The sequence below is a fragment of the Ptychodera flava genome, chromosome 4 (assembly GCF_041260155.1).
Source record: "Ptychodera flava strain L36383 chromosome 4, AS_Pfla_20210202, whole genome shotgun sequence".
NCBI lineage: Eukaryota > Metazoa > Hemichordata > Enteropneusta > Ptychoderidae > Ptychodera > Ptychodera flava.
The window spans coordinates 49,063,143-49,086,474 of record NC_091931.1 but is presented as its reverse complement, the minus strand read 5'-3'; the positions used below and the strand labels follow the sequence as shown (position 1 = coordinate 49,086,474).

Below are 23,332 nucleotides of genomic sequence, written 5' to 3'. Positions count from 1 at the left end.
TCAGACCCGACGTCAATTAGGCCTCCCCAGTCCCACCAGGGCGGACTCTGACTCTCTAGTATGAACGTAGTAATAGAAAGCGTTCAACACGTTCACCTGTAACCAGCTGCTGACAAGACTAACAATTTTCATGCCTGCCTTGAGTAGAGAATATTAATGCAGGGATGAAACTTCAACCAGATTTATCTTGTTAACAGTCTTTTGAAAACTGCTACCGACATAAACATAAATGTCATTATCATTTATACTTCACCATATGATACGGACAAATAAAATAATCAATATTGAATAAACAAACACGATTATCATAGTCTATTCGGCTATTCTCCCTGTCAGCCAAACTCTTCACTGAAGTAATCACATCTGCCTGCAGTACTCCATGATTTGCTCGCTTATCGCTGAATCAGTCATTGTACCATTTCCACAGCTTGGTCTTCTCTAATAGAAATCCTTATTTCACCATTTTATTGTTGTGATTACTGTTTTTGTTGTGTGAATTGTGAAATATTTTTTTGTGAATAGTTTGAACGCGTAGATGTGATCACCATCAAATTATTTATGGATGATATCATGTCTATCATTGCAACCTACGATCATAATCCATGAAGTCTTAATGTAAGCCCATATAATCGAAATAGACACGCTTCACGACAGCTTTGTTTAAATCTTCGCCTCACCCTATCGAGCTTGTGCAAAGACTACGATTTTAACAAACAATGTGATGTCAAGTCATGGAACCGAAATAGACTATATTTCATTCTTTGTATATTATTCACAGTTGTTTTGTTCTAATGCTGACAAAGGATTCCATAAGCAGTGAGCGCATTTAAGAATACCACTATTTTTGCATTTAGACATGACTTAAACTTGGTTTAAAGTATGTTCATTTTAATCGATTTCCACAGACGGACTTGTTGCGCACTTGTTGCATGAACAGGAAGCAGAACCAAAAACTCAACTGTATGCAAATTATTTTTATACGCGTTGGACTAGGTTACACGAACAAAGGTGGTGAAAATAGTTTGCCCACTCTTACATGCAAAGTCAGCAGCGAGTTTTCTTATGTAATATTTGGTTGACACGATAATAATGAAAATTAAATGAATAAGTTGTGGTAATTTCGAACCTTAGGTCTCAGGTATACCTCACATGTTAATCGACATGTTACCAGCGCAATTGGAGATTACAATCTTTAATTATTACTCGTTAATTCTCTAATTGAATAGGTTGCAGCTCTCCAGTTGTGTTCCGCAGCCAAAAGTGCATCGTCCACTGGCACGTAAAATTGCCAATTTATATCCAACTTTTTTACAAATCAAAACAGAATATCTATATATGTCCCGGTCCGATATAGCGTGTGTGAACTGTTTTCATCAGAGGGTAGCCAAACCTGCTCGAGATCATCGCTCAGTACAGTGCGTGACGGGCATCCGAAAGACGCCTCAATTTCGACTTTTTTCTGGTAAAGTTGGACTAAAAAGGTGTATAATAATATTGACCATGTAAGCGTCGACTGCATGTTCAAATGGAAACAAAATTTTTGATCTTAACCTCTGGCGCGACACCAAGGGCTGGGTCCTATATGATATCATAAGAACAAATATAAGGTTTATACGTTATAACCAAATGTCTTTAAGGTACAAGGTGAATGCAATAAAAGAAAATTTAATGTAAATTAGTCATGCGAATAGCATCGGTTCGATGAATACAGATGTAAGTAGGACAACACACATTGTCCGAGTCAGTGGAATGTTTCAACACCTTACTTTATCGAGCGTCATTGTGCTTACTTGTACAACTCTTCGGCTTTCAAGGGGCCATTCTAATGTAGTTTTATACATGTATGGCATGTTGTGATTTATCTATCGTCTATACCATATGACCCATTACTGCCACATAAGATCGCACTAAAGTAAGGCTGACCTTTTAAAGTAGAAAAAATAATTGCTTAGAGAAGGTGATAGAAACTGAAGTTGTGTCTTAACTGTGAAACTATCTCCTGTACTATATCGAGCATGCGCAAATCACGCCCGTTTTAGTAAACGATAGGATGTCAGGTCATGTAAGCGAAAAAGACTGCCTTTGCTTCACGAGATTTATTTTAATTTCCGCCTCACCATGCGGACTTTATGCAAACACTGCAGTTTTAACAAATAATGTCATGTTATGTCATGGAACCGAATTAGGCTGTTTTTTCATTGTCGACTGTTTTGTATAGTTCGGACAGCTTATTTTATAAGCTATGAGCACATTTAAGGAAAAAGTGATTTATTTTGCTTTGGATTAACGATTTTGATTGGGTAAATTTAGTTCTAAATTTATTCCTTTCAAATTTATTTCCAAGGAATTGACATGTCGCACACCCGTCTTACTTTGTAATATTTGAAGAGCAAATTCGTTGTTGACTACTCCAGCTTAATACCATTTTCATCATGATATTGCATTATTCTTCAAAATTCACTTCTCTTCTAATTTATGGGCGCTTTCGATAGGTATATATATGTAGACTATACATTCATATTCATAAGCAGACACTAGATTCATATAACTCAGTTCTTTATAGCATACCAAAAAATGTCAGTGAAATGTATTCATCAAGTACAAGCAGAAGCCTACATGATAGGGTTCGAGTTCACCATACAATGATATTACTAGGTCAGCAGAGACTAAAGGGGCAGGCTAGAGACTGAGTTCGGCATGTGGAAGAGGTTACCGGTTCGTCATTTTGACAAATATTCATAGCATCAACCGCCATTTGAAGCTAAAAATAAATATTCTTCAAAGTGTGAAAACCTGTGTCGACATCTTAATATTTAAATTGTTCGCTTTAAAAGTGTAGCATAAACCCTCCTATGAAGTGGAATGGCCCAACAGCAATATACACATTTCCGGGCTCTACTTCTTTTTATGAAATTGATTTCCAGAGAATCGACTTGTCTCACAGCTATCAGATTCGATAATGATTTATGAACACGAATCCTTCACTGCTTGCATATCCGGGCGACTGCAAGTGTTATTCCCACCACTTGACGTGTGTGTCGAAATTACTTTCATTCCAAAGTTTATGGACCATTTCAAGAGGTAGACCAGCAGATTCTAAAGGAAAAACCAGTATGAGACAGTTACTAGTTTGCTGTTTTACCATACCTTCTCAATGCATCCCAGTTTTTGAGATGAAGTAAGTCAATACACGGTACCGTAGTTACACAGAAAAACCAAGCTTTAAACGTAAGCTGAAATACAGAAGGTATTCGATCTGGAAATTAGTGTAAAGAATGGTTACAGTGCTTGTAAGAAAGGTGTATCACTGTTGTTCTCCTTTGCTATTTATAGTTGGTAGTATTTTTATTCATTTACAAAAAAGCGTCTCCAGTCTGAGCTTGTCGTTTTCCAGAGTAATTTCGTACTGTCGGTGGTAGTTGTGTTTAACTTGTAGCAAATACAGAGCAAATGATGATTTCCTAAACATTTTCGTTGCAAAAATAAATCGTTTTGCTGCAAGTATGAGGTGATTACAAATGTCTGAAGCCAATGTGTCTCCAAAACGTACATTAAAAGGCCATCTCACAACAAGAAATGGAGACCCTTGTAGAAATCATAAAACTCGTTGCAGGTGTCAGAGAATTTACATGAGCAAAATAAATGGTATAGTTTTTCTTCACTGCTAGTACAGGAGAAAAAGGGTGCCTGGTCTATAACTCTTCTGTAGAGGTCATACGTTGTATTCAAGACACGGTGAAAAGGTTTTAATTGAAATTAAAGAGGTACGTAAGAGACCAAGGCTGACTGTATCCGCATGCTCTTTCATAATACTTTTCGCTAAGTGGTATATGGTCTTATTCACTTTCGAGGGCTAAGTCAATAGATTTTCTGGTGAGTTTATCAACTCTAATACAGTTACAGACAAAGTAAAGATGACTTGCCTGTACTACTTCTAGTGTTTCATAATGTTGTGGTTCTGACCCTTGTGATGATATTTTCCTGCCGGCTGATGCACTGGACAGTATTGGAAACCTACTGGGCTGACCACTGTGCTTAATGTAAAAACACGTGCGTCGAGGCCAAAACAGGTCCTTTATATATTCAAATCGTCAAAAATCACTAAAAGATATGCCATACCTCACATTCTCACATTTGGAAACACCAGTACCTTTTTTCCTCCTCATTCGTTTCACTTATACCCCCCTCAACGTCACAAAGACTGCTTGCTCATACTTAATCCCCAATACAATATGTTCACGTCAATTCTTACTTGCCAATCAACAAGTTGGGCTGTGGACAAAAGTGTTTGCGTTTGCAGATCATGCGACGCACTCAATGAAAGAGGCAAGTTACTGAAAGTGAAATTATAAAGTTATATTATTAAATAGCTTCTTTAAAAAGCGCCAGACTTGCCTGTTTATATAGCGCCTAGTATCCTTCGGCAATGTCACTGCCCGTCTTCATTTGACTCTCCTCTACTGCTATGAGCGTGATATTCCCTTCATTCACAAAATCCACTGCACAGTTCATGCAACAACCTTGTTCCCAGCTAGGATGAATATTGATTATGTTGGCATGGAAACATGATTAAAGTAACATAATATATAACCATGCATCACTACAATACCCAGTAGAATCCAAGGCATATATTCAGCTGGCCCACCGTCAAGGGAATACGGAAAGGGATTGATTGACGGTCAATCAGGGGAATTTAATGCGATAGGGGAGCAATAATACAGAAATCATTCACAACTATAAGGAAGAGTTTTCCCTTGTTTTATTCTCAATACATTGAAGAAACGTAAGTTCAAAGGTCGACATTTTAAAACTGTCTGAATTCATGAAATAATGTCAGCTAAACCTATCATCCTATATCCTAATATATATAACTATCATTGCAAGGGGAACATTGAAAACAATCAATAGACCATCTACAGATTATGCAATGATCACTTAGAGGGATAGTGATATTAGTCGATGAGGGCGCTCTGTGACTGCTACCGTTTTAAAGATGCACATCAGGAAGTTTATCCCTTGTCTGAAAGTTGGCGGTAAAGAAGGACATTTGATACAATGTGAGAACTCTAGTCCAGCCTGTGTCCATCTTTACCACATTTCAAAGCCCAGTGCTACATTAAAATGAAGGATTCGAATTTGAAATCAACTGTCAAAAATCCCTATCCTTAAATCACATGAGATTGTTTATGAGCATGCAGTCGCCCTAGATATTGACACCTATAAATTGCCGTTAAAGGCATAAACTCATGCGTGTCTGGTTAGGAAGTTGACACTAAGTAGGAATGTCATCTTCTGTGAGGGGCATCTTTGATGTAAATTTTTTACAAGAAAGTTATTTATTTTGCTATCATTCTCAGACTTTTCAAAGCACGGATTCATCAGGCTAAGTTTCTCGAGTAATGAATGGTTGATATTTACTATGTGTAAAATACTTGAAACGATAAAATACTAGTAAAGAAGTTGTAAATGTTCTAGCAAAAAGGGATAGTTACTGTTGAAATGAGTACTCTTCTCTTAGATGTTGATATCTCTTTCTGATCAACATCTTTGAGAGAACTGACTAGGTAGGAAGGAGTTTGAAGGCGGTCTTTTCAAGACCCAGCCACTATCTATTTTCTCGGCACTTATGTGAATCTTCTTAAAATGTTCTATGTGATTTTATAAAACAAGAATATTTATATCTTCCGTATATTAAAGCAATACTTGTTCATCATACAAACACAATGCTTCTCTTGTAACGAAATGCAATGAAAACAGTTGTTGATCACACATTGATTTTGGTCGGGACTAAAATTTAATCGCCGATGACAATTGAACACTGGATATTTCGTTATAAGAGAAACTGTGTTTAATATACAGAACAAAAAAATTAAAAGTAGAACATTTGCAGCCATAGAAGCTTACATATTCACATACACTAGGGTCGTTTACTCTATTACAGACTTACGATGCTAGGTAATATGAAACAAAAAAAGATTTAGCCGAGCGGTTCTCTCTGTGGCCTCTCCGCTAGGCGACTGATGCCGTATGTTGTGGGTTCGAACCCGATTGAAAACTAGCCGTATTTTCTACCCTGGGTTGGTAACTCTGCTGGTGGACAGAATTGTCCCCGAGGTTATCGTTCGCTCAGTTAAAGCGATGAATTCGTTTCTTCGCTTCGATATAGTTTGTATGTGCGATGTGTGACAGTGAGCATGCGTGCGTGAGTGCTTCGCGAACTCTACAACGTGTGCAGCGGTCTCAGTCAGAAAAATGTAACAACTTAGCCGGCTATTGAACCCCTCTTTTTTGGGAGTGGAGATTTAGCCGAGCGGTTCTCTCTGTGGCCTCTCCGCTAGGCGACTGATGCCGTATGTTGTGGGTTCGAACCCGATTGAAAACTAGCCGTATTTAAAGTAATCCAGCATATGAAATTCTCGCATAACATATACGTTACAAACTCTGAAATATATCCAGGTGCAATGTTTACATTCTACTGAAGAGAATAATCAATAATTTGGTTCTTATTTGACATCCCGAGAGGCTTTCTGGTCCTGGTAGATTTGTAAATGTTTAACAAGAGGTTCAACTTTAAGATACCATCTCGGTTAAATGATTTGGTCGCAATTGGTTAATTCAAGCTTAGGTTACAAGTTCTTTTTGATCTTAGAAAGCTAAATTTAGTTGTGTCATTAATCACAACTTAAGTAAACAATTTAGGCTTCACATCAACTTGTGACAGTTAGCTTTATAAATGCAGCTTTATAATTCAATCTCAAATTGAAACTGGCCAATATCGCTATTAAACAAACTATTATGCACTATCATTGTGTCTTTGTACCTGACTTTCTCAAATCAGACCATAAATTGTCCCTTTCATTGAACATTTTACTCACTTCCTTGACTCACAATCTTAGCTCTATCGCATTGCACCATCGAAGATCATACACAATTATGTATGTATTTGTATTTCAGCCCTTCTTTAAGTTCAAAACTCTGAAAGTTTAATCATAATGTGATCAACAATTGACACGGAAGAATAGAAATGAGTAGAATTACAAGTCTGAAGGACTTATTCATTCTGAAATATCATATGAGTTTTCGCATACTTCTGTTGTACTTGATTTTGCTTTTAAAACAGGTGTTTCAAAGTACTGTTTCCTATCATTGCTGCCGTTGGGCCTTCATACTCCTCGCGACTGTACACTTAGCAGAGCACGTCATCCATTCTTTTGCCGGAGTATATTTTTTGGCTCTTTTGAAACCCCTGAAAATTAGAAGGAAACATTACAGAACATTAGAAGAATACTAAGGTCTCTTTGACTTGGAGATATATGCAGTGTACGGTCATGCAGTGTAATATGAAATTAGCGCAATAAGCCTTTTTCCGAAGAAAAGATATTTTAAATGTCAGTGTTGAAGCCTATGTCAGCCTTTTATTTCATGATTTTATCCCAAGTGGAATTTTTTCAAATGACCAGTATACACTTAAAACAATTTAAGCCATTCTCAGTTGAAAACGATTGTTCGATGTTAAAATGTTTAAGTTCAAAACCGTTCAGGAATTGATCCACAATTACAGTGTCTATTTTACATTACCGTAGCTATGTAATCCAACAACATGTCGATTATGCATGTTTCTTTGATCGGTGCATCGACCTCCTCCTCCTCCTCCTCCAATGTGGTTCTTGTCGCGTTTTCCTTCTCCCACTTCTTGATTTCCTGTTGGAGTAAAATAATGGCGTTACTCAGATAACGATTAAAACACACCACTTTGCTTTATTCACTTTTGACGCTAGCCATTTAATGGCAGTTTACCTTTAAAACGTAGTTCATCCCAGCAATGCAGATAAGGCCTACGTCTTTAATGGAATTGTCAGGCTTAAGGTCCAAATGATGTAATGACATAACCGCACAATTGCTTTGTTAAGCTCAGTGTTTCTCAAAATATTTAGTCACATGGAAAACGTTAGTAGCGTTATTCAAGGAACGACCCAGTAAAACACAGTCCGACTACACAGAGCATATTTTGAATGCAGGAGGCAGACCTTGGTATTGAACTATCTCTGGAGAAAACTCGTTACTCAAGACATGGGGAAATTGCGGGAGATATCAAATAAAATATCGTCAATAAATACTTTATTTACATGTCAATGTAGTGACGTGCATTAACTTTTACATTCATACTTTTGGATAGTCTTGTCACTATGTTAATGTCATCAAAACGAAAAACACGAAGTATTTCTTCGGCCGCTAGTTCTTACCTCTAGACACCGATCGACATTGTTTGTGAAGTTATCGATGACTGAAACCAATTCATCTAATGTAAATATTTTCACATCCTCACAGAAATACATTGCAAGGTTTTCAGACAGTTCGTCGGTTTCCTGTATGATCTCTTGTAACTTGCAGCATTTTTGCGAGGCTTCCTGATAAAAAAGTTTAGCTTTGTCAATGTAACGATTTGATGACGAGCAGTATCCAAATACCGACATTATTCTGGCACTTGACTTTGTCAGGTGCCAATTAAAGTAAAATGTGCCCCTGGGAAAGTAATTAGGACCCTCAAACTTTTCAAACTCTTTTCTGATCTACCCCTTGTTCATTTTAGAGATCATGGTATAAGAAAAACTTTTGCCTTCTTAGTTTTTCCAAAATCGAAAATTTTATTTCTTTTCCATAGAGTTAACACATGGATGGCGGCCACTTTGAATTTTAACTATCGGTAAGTCTTGGGTATTTTGTTTCTCTAGTACCAAAATTTGCACGGTGACCCCTGATTTGTATTCTTGATATATAAGAGAATGGCTGAAATATTCTTTGAGGAGAGTTTGAGCAAACGTTTAAGTCTTTTACTTTCGAGGCGCATACTAACTTACCGTGCATGACATACACTAGAACGCGTAGAAGTTAATATAATGCTGACTATATTAAAATACGGTCGATTATTTGATGATTCTTGTGGTTTTCATATACATCTATTGCAACTTTGGAGGTTCAAAGTTCTATGCAAATGAGAACAAGTGTAGCGAAGTGTAGCTAAGCTAAATAAACACTACAATTGAAAGTTTAATGCATCAGAAGTGTTCGTTTATATTCTTATAAGTGCTAAATGATATTATAGGTTAATTCATGGAGAGGCTTACATCAAGAAAATCACTCATTTGTCGCTGAATGTCAACAGTCACTGATAATCGTCTCTGCATTTTGTCGAGTTCATCTGACAGGATGTTTACTTCAGATTTGAGCTCTGTGAGAGAATATCTGAAAGAGAAAAGAAAATGTGCAACCCAAAATTAAATCTTGTTCAGATAGAGTGTACAAGCAGACAATAATGTGCTTTACATGTAATAGCACTGCTTTTACTGGCTATAGACGACACATTAATTTTGACAATGTGATATCAGTCGTGGCTGTATTTACCCTCGCTGAAGTTGTAGAGATGTATGGCAGTTTATGCATTCACAGTAAAATTACCTGTCAGCTTTTATCATTCACGTCACAGCTCTTAATCCGTGCATTACAGAAATACAGAAGTCACAGAATTTCACTCAAAGACATCACAAATAATACGAGACACTTTCGTTTGTGGAAACTATGATCGATATTACATTTGAAAGCTTTACTCGTCCCACGTTTTTCGACATTCCTTGACCTTATGTAATATGACATAAACTCTACGTTTCTGAATCACCCGTGAACAGGGAGATAACAAGAACATTTAATGCCAATGTAACGGCAAGCTAACCTGTTCGCTTCGGAAACTGGTTCCAATTCTTGTATCAGTGCCTCAGACTTATCTTGACCAAAGGTACGGACTAAATGATGCAATAGAGTAACTCTAGCTTGCTTGGCTTTGATATCCTTCAGGTCGTTCAGAAAAGACACCGTAAAACCGTCAGCATTTCCCGCGTAGCTACCCTAATGAAATATTACAAAGAATATCATTTAAAACTATTAGAAAGTCGATGGGAAAGACTTTGCGTTTCTATAAGTTTTAAAACAATCCTCTGTGTAAGTAATATTTCATACTTATGGACATTTTTCAATACAATTGTCATGTGATCGCTCAGTATAAGTAATTGCCATGATATTATTTCTTCCTGTGAAAAATCTTTTCAATATGACATGAAGAGCTGCGGTGTCAATTAGCTTCCATATTTGTAGGCCACTGAAATAGATCACCTTGCAGTCTGTCAAACCATTAATCAACAAAAGGTCAAATATCATTATCTTGAATGATACAGGTTCGTTTCTAACTTTTATTAATGCATTAAATTCTCAATGGATTTCACAGCCTACGGCACCTATAATCATGTTGCGAAGACATCACGGCTTACAGAGTGGTTCAACAACTTGGTTTTGTACGAATCTGAAAAACTTATTTTGTAATGCTTTACTGTCTACTTTACTATGGAGACTATATGATGTGTAGAAACTCTGTCAATTTGACTTAGAAAAAGTCCTCTCTAGCGATTTACTCGTTGTTATTAATTTCTGCTATAGAGAAAACACACAGCAGTTGGAGATTGAAACAATGCCTTGATCACGTGTTACAGTTTCAAATCTGAAAGTGAGCCTTCACTTACTTTATTCATATAGTTACCCGTCAAAAGGACAAGTCTCAGGAACTCCTGAAGCGCACTACTCGCCAATACACCTATAAGAAAGAATTCACGATCTACAGTGGAATGGATATAGCTTGTTCAGGGCATAAAGAATGTCTATAAAGCTGTATAAAAAGGGGGATCGGGACAGTGTTCTTGCATCCTTCAGCATACACGTCATTCTTCCTTGATGTTCTCGGTATTAAAAAAGTAAAAGATAAGCGAAGACTGCAATATTTAAGAAGTCCAATCTGTAAACGAGCAACACGTAAAACACCCAATTGTGAGGTCAAATTCTAAATCAAGATACGTAAAATTTACTTCTAAACACAATTTAAACGTCGTTCTTTGAATATATTTACATGGAAAATACCTGGAATCGAACAACTATAGTAGCTACATTAAAATTTAGAATAATAGTGAGACTATAAAATCGATGAGACTTCATATGTACTCACTCTTGCCGCCTTTGATAAGACTGTGAAAACTAAATTCAAGCGTAAACAACTTGCTTTCAAATTCTTCCTTCATCAACATGCAGTCTAACCTCAGTTCATAACTGAAAATGGAAATTGGCGAAAATGTTATCAGGATAATTGTGCATCTACCGTTTAATAACTTCTGTTATTACATCAACAGTGTGTGGAGGGCTGTGTTATATCTTACAAGTAACAACTTTTCTTATTACATCCACAGTGTGTGGAGGGATTGCGTTACATCTTATATTCAACAACTTATGTTATTACAAGTGATAACATCTTTAAATGGCATGTAGCGCTGTTTGACTTATTAGTCAGGCGTGTAACACGGGGACCAGGGTGACGGTGGCCATCTTCAACACTAATACCGTTCATAAAATAGTCAAAAACCTTTAACTTACTCTTTAATATCCAGTATTTGTAGCAAAAATCTTTCTGCGGTGCCTAACATTGCTTTGTCTCCCGTGTAAGCGGTCAGCTTATCAAGCTTCAAAATTGAAATAAGACACATATACATATAAGACAGTATCTTTGGTGTTTCTTTAGGAAGTTTTGTAATTATTTCTACAGAAATCACTTGTTATATCTTGCCGATAAAATGATGAAATAACAAAGTCAGCAAACTATTGTTTGAAAGAATGGCACATTTAAAATACATAAGACAATAATAAATTCTGCATTTGGCATGCATATATATATAGGAAACCCACAATTTCATACAAAATGCAATTCAAGTTAAACACTTTGTGTCGGTTAGGCTCTCATTTTGAGTTGAAGATTCATACTTTTTCAATGTTTAAAACATACTTCAAAATAACATAGATCACACCAAGCGGTTTGAATACACTCTACTTCTGTTAAGTCAAAATCAAATGACAAAACGATGATGCAGCAATATCTTCTTTCCTTCAACTGCACTAGTTAATGGTCAGAATTGTACCGTGCCATGGGATATTTCACGCCTAATAACTCTACTCATCCCATAATGATTACATGACAACTCTTGTGCATGTTAACTGTTGTCAATCGAATACTCCTTGTAATACAATATATGGGGACGGATAGCTTAACTTATCCTCGTCATTGATTTCAATTTATCTGTTTTGAAGCAAATTAGCGCTTCCTTTTTGTATTACATTGTCAAAGTGACCCGCAAATATACCTTACCTCCGATCTTGACTTTGACAGTAGTTGTTTTAACATCAGCAGTTTGTCTTCCTCCAAAACTTCACTGTCGACTTCCCTGATCCCATCAATGATCGTTTGTTTTGGCATATGTAATCCCCTCAACCATATGTTCACATTCAGTATCCATTTGTCACTCAGTAAGTTAGTCTGTCGACAAGAACATGCATGTATATGTTTCAATTTGTGTGTTATGATATGCCAAAGCTTGTTCAAACTTTGAGATAGAGTCTCCCCATGCAAATAGTTTGAGAGAGTGATCACTTAATTGCTAGTTTCCAGAAAACTGTTTTCACTTGTCACAATAACCGATTTACTAAAATAGCTGTCACTGAGCTGTGAAAATTTTGTAGATGACGCGAAAGAAGAAATTTGACAGTCATACAGAGCCTTTTTGGTGGTTTTACAAGTTCCTTTAGTATATACCTTATCGCACGAAGTAAAGATCTTTCAAAATCTTCGTTTTATTAAATGAAACATGCATATGATTTTTGAACTAAACAAGTGCAATCCATCATTATATAAGATTATGTACGTGATCGTTGTAATAAAAAAAACACTGCAAATTTCTTACTTCCTGTGTAATTTCCTTTGATGTTGACTTAGCATAGTCCACTGTGACCTCAGGTTGGACGAACAGTTCATCCACTCTGTCATATTCTGGAAGAGTATTTGATGAAGAACTTGTCATCGACACCTTTCTCCATATATTGTTGTCTGCTTGGAGGGAGAAAAACACAATCAAGTAAATACAAGCTACAGAACGTTTTTCAAAATCACAATGATGGAATTATTTATAAAGCAAGGTAGACTAACCTCGCCCTTGTTTAGTTGAAGCTAAAAAATCATGAATTCATAGGGTTATTTTAATCTTGTTTTTTGCGTAAACTTTTATCTTTTGCTATGTAAGCTCTCATTTGTATATTTTGATCCTTTGATACTTAACACTGATGGCGCTATCTTTACTTCATACGATTACAATGCCATTGCGCTGTCGCACTTTTCACCGTACACTCATTCAACCTTTGACACTGTGTTCATTTCGCTCACCTGTCTCGTTGATTTTGCATTGTTGTATCTTTCTCCAGTGCAAAACTTTCAGTTTGACCTTTCTCTCATTCCCCTGGGTCGATGGAGATGCTATTTGACCTGGTGGCGGTGGTGGCGGCGGTGGCGGCGGTGGTAGCGGCGGCGGTGGCGGAGTTTGTGCTGATAGAGGTTGTTTTTCTATATCGAATGATGATGTTAGAGCAGAACTTGTTGTCGAAGAATGTTGAGCCTCAGAACACGCTTTAGAGGCAGACTTAATTTCCTTGTTATTCGTCAAGTGGAAACCTTTGTTCCGTTTCTTATCAAATTTTAGGAGTCCCTCAATCTGCTCCACATTGTCAAGGACATTTGCATGCCTGAGGAATTTTTCTGTTGTCTGCCAGATCGTATCTGATACTGGGCTGTTGGGTTCAAGTTGTAGAAAAAGCTGTAGAATTGACAACAGCGCCATCCCTTGTGGAGAGTTACTCACCTAACGGAGAAAACAATAATCCTCAGCACACTTCCTATGTGTTATATGTAAAAATCCAATCCATCTCTTTTTCATAGTGTTCCAGCACAAGTGCCAACTTTTCAATCTACTCACAAACGTTAAATGTCAACCTGTGCAGGTATTGTTCTCTAAGGGACTGGACATAAATTACAGGGGGGGTGGGTCGCCATTTTTCACGCAAGCATTTTTGAAGGGTCATAAAATTTTGTGCAAGCCTATGGGGGAGGGTCACCTTTTTTCATGCATCAAAGCTGAAATTGCTGTGCACGTATTGAAGAATATGGAATAATGAAAAAAGAAAGAATACCTCCTGGCACTTTCATTTTCTGCCATTTCCATTTTCGGCGCGCCCTTCGGGCGCAAGTTTCAGGTATAATAAACAATGTATTGATGATCCAAGCAGCCACATTGATTTAAGTTGTCATGATTTCTACTTATTCAACTCCTCTATTGTGCATAACTGTCCCCTATAATGACTCTTTCAATATTAATTTGGGAGATCACTTATTTGACATCATTCTCCCACTAACAATACATTGGGTATAGGTCGGTGTCAAACGTTCACGTCGCTGTATGTACATTTTTTATTTTTTGAGGGCATTGACAGAATACAAACTATTCAGAATAGTGCAAAATGTCATCAATAACAACTGGAAGCTTCAGATCGAACAACTTTTGAATAACAATTTAGGATCAGATAACCCATAAGTTATTCATAGTTTCATCATAGACTGCCATGTATAGTGAATCGACATTTCAGTGAATTTCCAAAATCAAATTTCTTCTCACCCATTGACTTGAAACCACTTTAGTCTAATCATGAACATTAATACCAATAATCAAGTGTATATAAATGCACTGATTTACCTAGTTTTGTATTGGAAAAAAATTATTCATAGTTTCATCATAGACTGCCAAGTATAGTGAATCGACATTTCAGTGAAATTCCAAAATCAAATTTCTTGCACACCCATGGACTTGAAACCACTTTAGTCTAATCGTGAACATTAATACCAATAATCAAGTGTACATAAATGCACTGATTTACCTAGTTTTGTATTGGAAAAAAATTATTCATAGTTTCATCATAGACTGCCATGTATAGTTAATCGACATTTCAGTGAAATTCCAAAATCAAATTTCTTGCACACCCATTGACTTGAAACCACTTTAGTCTAATGATGAACATCAATACCAATAATCAAGTGTACATAAATGCACAGATTTACCTAGTTTTGTATTGGAAAAAATTCTTAATAGGGTTTCATCATAGACTGCCATGTATAATGAATCAACATTTCGGTGAAATTCCAAAATCAAATTTCTTGCACAACCATTGGCTTGTAAGCACTCTTCTCTAATCATGAACATTAATACCCATAATCAAGTGGAACTTAATTCACTGATTTACCTAGTTTTGTATTGGAAAAAAAATATTCATAGTTTCACGATAGACTGCCATGTATAGTGAAGGGACATTTCAGTGAAATTCCAAAATCAAATTTCTTGCACAACCATTGACTTGAAACCACTCTAGTCTAATCCTGAACAGTAGTACCAATAATTGAGTGTACATAAATGCACAGATTTTCCTATTTTTGTATTGTAAAAAAATTATTCAAAGGGTTTCATCATAGACTGCCATGTATAGTGAATCAACATTTCAGTGAAATTCCAAAATCAAATTTCTTGCACACACACGGACTTGTAACCACTCTAGTCTAATCAAGAACATAAATATCAATAAATAAGCATACATAAATACACAGATTTGCCAAGTTTTGTATTTAAAAAAAAATATTCATAGTTTCGTCATAGACTACAATGTATAATGGATCAACATTTTATGCGAAATTCCAAAAACAAAGTTATTGTACACAGATGCACGTGTTACCATCCTCTTCTAATCAAGCACAATTATGTCAATTATTCAGGGTCCATATATGCACAAATACGGTAGTGCATATTTTTAAATCTGAAATTTTTTTTTTACAGTTTTGTCATAGACTCCCATGTATAGTGGATCAACATTTTGAGCGAAATTCAACAATCAAATATCTTGTTCACATGTGCACTTGTAAACAACCCATGCTAATCAAGTATATCTAATCAGTTATTAAACATCTATAGATGAACAGATATTGCTAGTTTTATAGTGGAAAATACACATTCGTAGTTCTCTTATAGTCGACTACCATGTATAATGAATCAGCATTATTGATGAAATCTAAAAATTACATTTTTTGTACAGGCATGCAGTTTTTACCTGCCACTTCAAGCAAAAAACATTTACATGAATTATCACACACATATGATTGATATTTTTTGGACAACGCGTTTATCGCCCACATTTTGCCTTCCTTTCGGGAAGGTGACTGAAAAAGTATAGCAAGTCAGAAGGGGGTCTTAAACACATTGCGGGTTTGTTGGGGGGTATTGAGTAACAGGGGGAGGGTCACTTATTTTCATGCACGGACAAGGGGGAGGGTCACTAATTTTTGTGCATGAACTTTTGAAGGGTCACTATTTTTGACGCAGCGGTGTTTCGAAAAACACCGCCCCCCCTGTAATTTATGTCCAGTCCCTAAAGTAATATTCCCGTTTTCGAACTAAAAGAGTTGGTCATTGCAACATCCAGGTGTTTCATTCACCCTTTCCAGTTTCCCGCTAGTAAAGACTATGGGCATAATCATGTGATGGACGTCTAGACGTCCGAACTATTACAGAAGTGTTATTGATATCATACGACAAACAAATGGTACATGTGACAATTGTTTTTCAAAATTTGTTACCTTGTTGAAAACAGCATGGAAGACATCAATGGCGCTGTTGATATCGATCCCTTCAAAGTCATCATCATCCAAAGCTTTGCCTTCATCAAACACCTTCAGTTGTAAACAAAGGCTAGCGTCATCCTCGTACCCAGCACTTGAAAATGAAATGCATAATAGCTTGCAAATCTGACATTGACATCAGTGTCTTGTCTCACCTATATCGGGTGAGGGGGAGTCAATGGTTATTTGCAGAAGTATAATCTTCTTAGTTTGGCCAATTTCTTCACCCCTTTGTACGACAATACAATTATGCTTTAATATTTATAAAGATTACGCACCGTGCCTAACACCGTATCTACTAATTTTACGGCAACCTCTAACTATCTCTCTTGTCGGAAGCTCTGTTTTCAACCTTAGCCATCCGAAAAATCAGGGAAAAGCACCAATTTATGAATTCATCTTGTAAGAGACCAAAAGAGTACTCAGTAAGTAAATTCGTTCAATCTCAACAGTTGAACGGATTCGCGAAAATTATGGCAGCAAATTATATAGCCACTCCATTCATCATCATTTTTGTTATATGCTATATTTCATTTATAATATTGACACAGCAATTCTGCTGTAAATGTCAAGCAATGATCGAATGTACATAATCTCACTTCACCACAATTACAGAACAATTCGTTCTCGTGCTCACGGGAGAGGCTTATATGGTTAGAACAGACAAAGTGCAGTATGATGATAATAATCAACGTTGCTTGCTTCAAATTTGTTCAAGTACAAAAAAGATGTTTTTTCATGAAACATCCAAACTTTAACAATCTGCACGCCTCGAAATCTCGTTGCCAATATTCTGCATACAAAGCTGTTAAAAGTTGTTGTAGGGATACACTATGACGACGGAGGGCGTCATCTATTATTTGATATGAGGTCAAAGATTCGACAAGGAGGGTCATAAACCTTATACAAAGGGTATTTTTATATTTTTTTACAATCATCATAAGAATAAACGATGACATATAATCCATAATTTACAATGTTGTAAGTTTTCGAGCTGAGAATTTCCGACCTGCATTTTAAAACTTATGCTAAAACTATAATATATATATCTTTTTATATTTTAGTACTGGCCACACTTTTCGTCATCACTAAACGACATCATATAAAACGATACGCGAAAGGACATATCAGCTATTATGAGCTTTGCTACATTAACTTAATCGGGAGACTCAGAAGGGGAAATACTGTGTATACGGTAAAAAATTTCTTCATGACAGCCATAATCAAACACTCTCAACATGTTTGTGCTAGGTACAGCCACAATCTAGGAGATTATGACCTTTCACTAGGTGCTTGGTTGCTCTGGTTTCTCTTCCTCCTCAAAATCATAGCTAAATGAGAGAGAAATGTATGAAACTTCTATTTTGATGTTTGCATATAACTCTTGGACTTCATTCTTCTGCCAACAGTATTTAATATCATGAAACTTGAACTTGAAGATTTTCTGATATTTGCATAGTAAATTTTGATTACTTTAGCGTTACCAAATATGCTAAATACGCTATTACTCAGGTAAAGTAGTAATATCTCCAGCAATTGTCATATTGAAAAGTTAAGCAAATAGCATAACTAGCTTGCGCAGTAAACTATAATTGGTGTTGTAACAATATATTCAAAATCAAAATTTCAGTGTAAGTCTATGGTTGAAACCTATCCAAATTGAATTGTTAGTTGACTATAGGCGCTCCTATTGAGCAGTAACATTATGATCATTGCCATAAGGGTCAGTTGGCTAAAGTGTATGGTTAACTGAGATGTTACAAAGTCTTACCGAAGAGATGCAATAATGTCTAATAATCCAAGACCAATGAATTCATTACGTAGGTGGCGTCTTTCCTTTACGTCACTGATCGACTCCAGCAGACTGTTTATGAATCCCATCAGCGTCCTTGTGTATGGCGAATGTTGGACTGATTTGAGTTCATTGATGACAATGCTGAAACGATATCTCTGATTTTTCCGCTTCTGTTTATGGACAAGGAGGTAGTTGAAGGGAAACAAACTTTCGTGAATATTTCCTCCTTCAATGAGTCAGATCGACTGTGGTCATGAATCACTTATTGCGAGGAAGATGACTACATAATTTGTCTGTCAGTGCGTCTGTCGGTGTGTATGTGTATGTATATGTGTGTGTCCGTTCGCCGTCTGTATGCCAGTCTTTAAATCTGATTTGTCAGTAAATATGATTACTGGAAAACTACTCAACAAATGAAACTGAAATTTGTCGCACAGGTGTAATTATTGAGTATGAAGGACTGGAAAGAGTTCAGTTAGCAAGGTTAGCAAAATTAGAGTTAATTTCCATAGGTATGCGATCTGAATATTTGCATCTAGATAAGTTTTGGCTAGACCTTAATGGCCGTTGGTTTGTAGCTTACTAGTATATATATATATATATATATATATATATATATATATATATATATATATATATATATATATATATATATATATATATATATATATCTACTTCACTATTGTGTCTCAAAACAATCACGACTTTTTGTAAATTTACACTTTTAAGCATTCCCCCTCATTTTATTAAACATCTCAAGAGTTTACGTTCTAAAAGTTTACCTTCAAAGTGTTTTAATATGATTTAATGTACCTGAGGAAAGGTCATCATGAGAATTTGAAAAATCATGGAAATTTACAAATAACTGTTTTTCTGACATTTGGTCAAAAGATCAATTTCTTTGTAATTGCCAGTCGGACAGCTGTCAGATTTGGTATGTTGGTATGTAGATATGACCGATAACAAAGTTTGCACATACTCTGGACCAGATATCCATTTTTCTCAAAACATCGCCAGTTCCATATCAAATGACTCACGATTAAATATATTATAGTTTAAATCAATATTTATTTAGTTATATAAACTTTTGATACCATGACATCTGCAGCTGCAGTAAAGCAGGGAAATTACAGGAAAATACATGCGCAAACCTCGTACCGTTTCTACGATAAATTATCGTGTTTTTGCAGCGCAGAGAATACTTATTTGTTTGGCATTCTTTGTATGGCTGGATAGTAATTGGTGATCATACATCACTACAATACCTTGTAAAATTCCAATGCATCTATACAATACCTTGTAAAATTCCAATGCATCTATAGCCATGCCACAACCATCGACAGAGTACACCGACAGGGCTGATAAGATTTCAAACACCATTTTCTTTATGTTCACATGAAGAGAATCCAACGCTGAAAAGAGTTGAAATGAGCAATGCAGTAAAATTGTAAGAAATTAAGCTTTAATTCTATTAATTCTATGATTGCGGGGAGCTGGCCTGAAATGTTTAGGTGTTAGTGATAAAAGGAAAATATCAATTCACAATTCAAGAATGAAACAAATTCGTGTATTCGTGTATCAATTATTGTCATATTTTCTTTTAATAATTAAAACTTGTACTACTACTACTACTACTACTACTACTACTACTAACTACTACTACTACTACTACTAATACTACTAATACTACTACTACTAGCCCGTGTAACCTCCACAAATTTAATATCTCCACAAATGTAATATCAACCACAATTGTAATAAAATCAACCACAAATGTAATAAAATAGTCAACCATAAATGTAACAACCCGCAACCACAAATGTAATAAACAAATTAACCATAAATGTAATAAAACTCAACCATAAATGTAATAAACTTGAACTTGCATATGTGATCATTTGTTTATCAATGCCCTGAGTAAATAATAACTTTAATAAGACTAGTGTAATGTTATTGCATACTTTCCTGAAACTAGGTTTCCTTTCTGAAACACAGAATAGAATACTTTGAGAACGCTATCAGAAAACGGCGAGGTACTGATCAAACCGTTAAATAATGGAAGTGGAACAGCAGTTCTAGACACTGATAATTACATAATAAGGAAGCGTCAAAATAACTCGTCAACCAGTGATACCACACAAAGTTTATGACAGATGACTCAAAACAAATAACAGAGAAATATAAAACCTTATAACAGAAACTTACGACACAAAACATGTTGACGAGAACATATATTTCAATCTAGTAAAAAACAATACGAACACTACCTTGAACACAGTAGAACAAAATTAGACATCCTGGCATCCCTAGTGAAGGAACAAACTTCAAGTGGGATAACATAGGAATACAGACAATCTATCGATTATTCTACACAATTTATCCACTGAAGACGAATTTGAGGCAATTGATAAAGAAAGTACGGAAATTTTCGAAAAAAACGGCGTTAAAGGATCGTAGTGTTATACAGTCTTCCCCACTCTGGAGTAGAGACTGCACTGACGTTCAGATTACAGCTGTGTCTTGCCATGACCAATCAGTTCTGTACACAAAACAGGGAAACGTAAAATACACTTTCAAATATGCAAAACACACTAAACGCAAACAATTAAGAAATGAATAATGTGTGGAGTTGCTTTCCTTATTACATAGATAAATATTTAAGGGCTAATTCCTCAATTGCAACGACAAAATAGATTTATTACATTTATGGTTGACAAGTATTACATTTATGGGTGATTTTGTTATTACATTTATGGTTACCATTTATTACATTTGTGGTTGGTGTTTTTATTACATTTATGGTTGATTTTTGTTACATTTATGGGCGATATTACATTTGTGGGTGCATTTTATTACAATTGTGATTGATATTACATTTGTGGAGATTATTACATTTGTGGAGGTTACAGCCCGTACACTGTAAGTTGATAATAATAAGTTCAACAATTCAATACCCATTCAGTTACTTTGGAGATAATGGGAACAGAGGTTAACATACAGAGACACCTTAGATATAGCCGTGTATCTACATGATAATAATCAACAAACACAAACAATTTAAGGACAGAGTACAAAACACAACGGACACAGTGCAAAAACAAGACAATATGTTTCGAACAAAGATAAAGAATGATACACGAACTGACATTCACAAAACCAAAATATGGCTATGTTAAAATTGAAATAAGATTTCTCTAACACTCGAAGAAAATAGTTGAATTACCGAATGCTAATTTTCTCGTGTAATGTTTGGTTTCTCTGGTTTCTATGATAAAATCCATACCACGTTTGGAATTGAGCACAGCCTTGATGCATTCAATGCAATCCGATTGTAGGAATGAGTCGCCACCGATGTTTGAGTTCCCCTTGTCACAGAATTTTTCGAGGGCTTCCAATAGCAAACCAAGTCCACCTAGCTCTAGGAACTCGTCCATCCATTCTGCAGTGTACTTGGACAACCGGTTTTTCAACCTATCATAAGCTTGTAGAGTTGTACTGTCACGGATTATGTATATACATCGTTCTGGGTCGAGATTTTTGTCTGACTTCGCTTGCTGTTCTGACTTGGCCAATTTATCTGTGAAGTCCATATCTAACTCTTCAGTCATGGCTGCCTGTGTGTCTAGCACTCGCCGTCGTTATTCACTGAAACACCGAATGTTTCATTTTTGTTGTTGGTCCGGCTATGCGGAATTGGCATGTAACGTCTGATGTGGGTAAACAAAAACCCTGGCCTATCGTGCCCTTATGTCTATTTCAGTCGAACGGATAGCGCAAAGTCTGTCTACATATACAATGGTTTATGTCACTTCTATTTGAAATTGCTGACGTCGATACTAGGAATAAAGATAAATCAGAAGGGTTTCTTCACTAGGCCATTTAGGGGAGATCAAGTAAAAACAATACAGTTTTCCAATGCGTATTTACAAAACAATTGACAATTTATCATCTTGTCTCATTAGGTCGTAATTCCTATGCAATAACTGTCACGACTATATACGAAATATAGACGAGATTGTAAAGATCAAGCAACGATACAAAGTTTGCCTAGTGTCACGCGTTAGTTGCGAAACTATCTAAATTATTTGTCACAATTTTTCAAACGTCCAACGCTATTTTTAAGATTATGAAAATAGAAAATGGATTATTTTCGCCTAAAACCAGATAGTAAACAAATACCGGGAAGTAATACAACTACACAGGTGTCGGCGTCGATATATTAAAAATTACAGAGCAAAGATACTATATGTAGATCTCTAACTATTAATCATTAATCTTCTTTATCGTGCGTTTGTATTTGCTTCCCCTGTATCTCGAATTACGATAACCCAAAGTTTATCAGCCAAGACCTGGACGATAATACAAAATACCGGGATTTACATGTCCGAGACGAAGAGTCGAGGACAATACCGAAGCGTACGATGTACGAGAACATAAATCCCGGTATTTTGAGAATAACCTCATTATTATACAACTTTTAAGCCAATTTTACTACAAAGGAAGTCGATGTTAGGCCGTTTTTAGGATGCCGTGGCGCACAACACTAAGCCATCGCGAGCAGACTCGGACTGATAACTAAAATTTCAATCCGTGCAGCGCAGTGCACGTGGTAGATATTGTAGATCAGCAGCATAATTTCACTCAAATTCACAAGTTTCAGAATAACCATTATTCACTACGTAAAGTACTTAATAATTTTAGGTATATTTATTACAAAAAATGTAAAATCCTCTCTTGCCTTTCCCCGTTGTTGACGTAAAGGTGCCATGAGCGTCCAGTAACGCCAAGTATTGTAGTCAGCGTCCTGTGATACCGAAACTTACTGACACACGTGTATAATAATCATAATCTGTAAACGCCATAACTCGTAAATTTACCAAGCGTTTAGCAAATTTTTTTGGAAAATATAC

At 36.0% G+C, this 23,332-nt stretch overlaps 1 protein-coding gene across 2 annotated transcripts in view; it reads right to left on the bottom strand.

Moving 5' to 3' along the window:
• LOC139132057 (inverted formin-2-like) overlaps positions 1 to 22,209 on the bottom strand; it is a 41,906-nt gene extending 19,697 nt beyond the window's left edge. The window contains exons 1-15 of one of the 2 annotated variants that reach the window (XM_070698444.1): positions 21,646 to 22,209; positions 19,719 to 19,834; positions 18,399 to 18,592; positions 16,586 to 16,721; positions 13,301 to 13,772; positions 12,825 to 12,967; positions 12,233 to 12,400; positions 11,467 to 11,552; positions 11,045 to 11,145; positions 10,569 to 10,639; positions 9,728 to 9,900; positions 9,126 to 9,243; positions 8,244 to 8,408; positions 7,579 to 7,701; positions 5,780 to 7,246 (exon numbers count right to left, since the gene is read on the bottom strand). In XM_070698444.1, the coding sequence (XP_070554545.1) occupies positions 7,187 to 7,246; positions 7,579 to 7,701; positions 8,244 to 8,408; positions 9,126 to 9,243; positions 9,728 to 9,900; positions 10,569 to 10,639; positions 11,045 to 11,145; positions 11,467 to 11,552; positions 12,233 to 12,400; positions 12,825 to 12,967; positions 13,301 to 13,772; positions 16,586 to 16,721; positions 18,399 to 18,592; positions 19,719 to 19,834; positions 21,646 to 22,030 (2,511 nt within the window). In that variant the 5' untranslated portion in view covers positions 22,031 to 22,209 and the 3' untranslated portion in view covers positions 5,780 to 7,186. Of the gene's footprint in view, positions 1 to 5,779; positions 7,247 to 7,578; positions 7,702 to 8,243; positions 8,409 to 9,125; positions 9,244 to 9,727; positions 9,901 to 10,568; positions 10,640 to 11,044; positions 11,146 to 11,466; positions 11,553 to 12,232; positions 12,401 to 12,824; positions 12,968 to 13,300; positions 13,773 to 16,585; positions 16,722 to 18,398; positions 18,593 to 19,718; positions 19,835 to 21,645 lie in introns of those variants that run through there. The other variant, XM_070698445.1, reaches the window with a different exon arrangement.
• Positions 22,210 to 23,332: the final 1,123 nt, after the last annotated feature.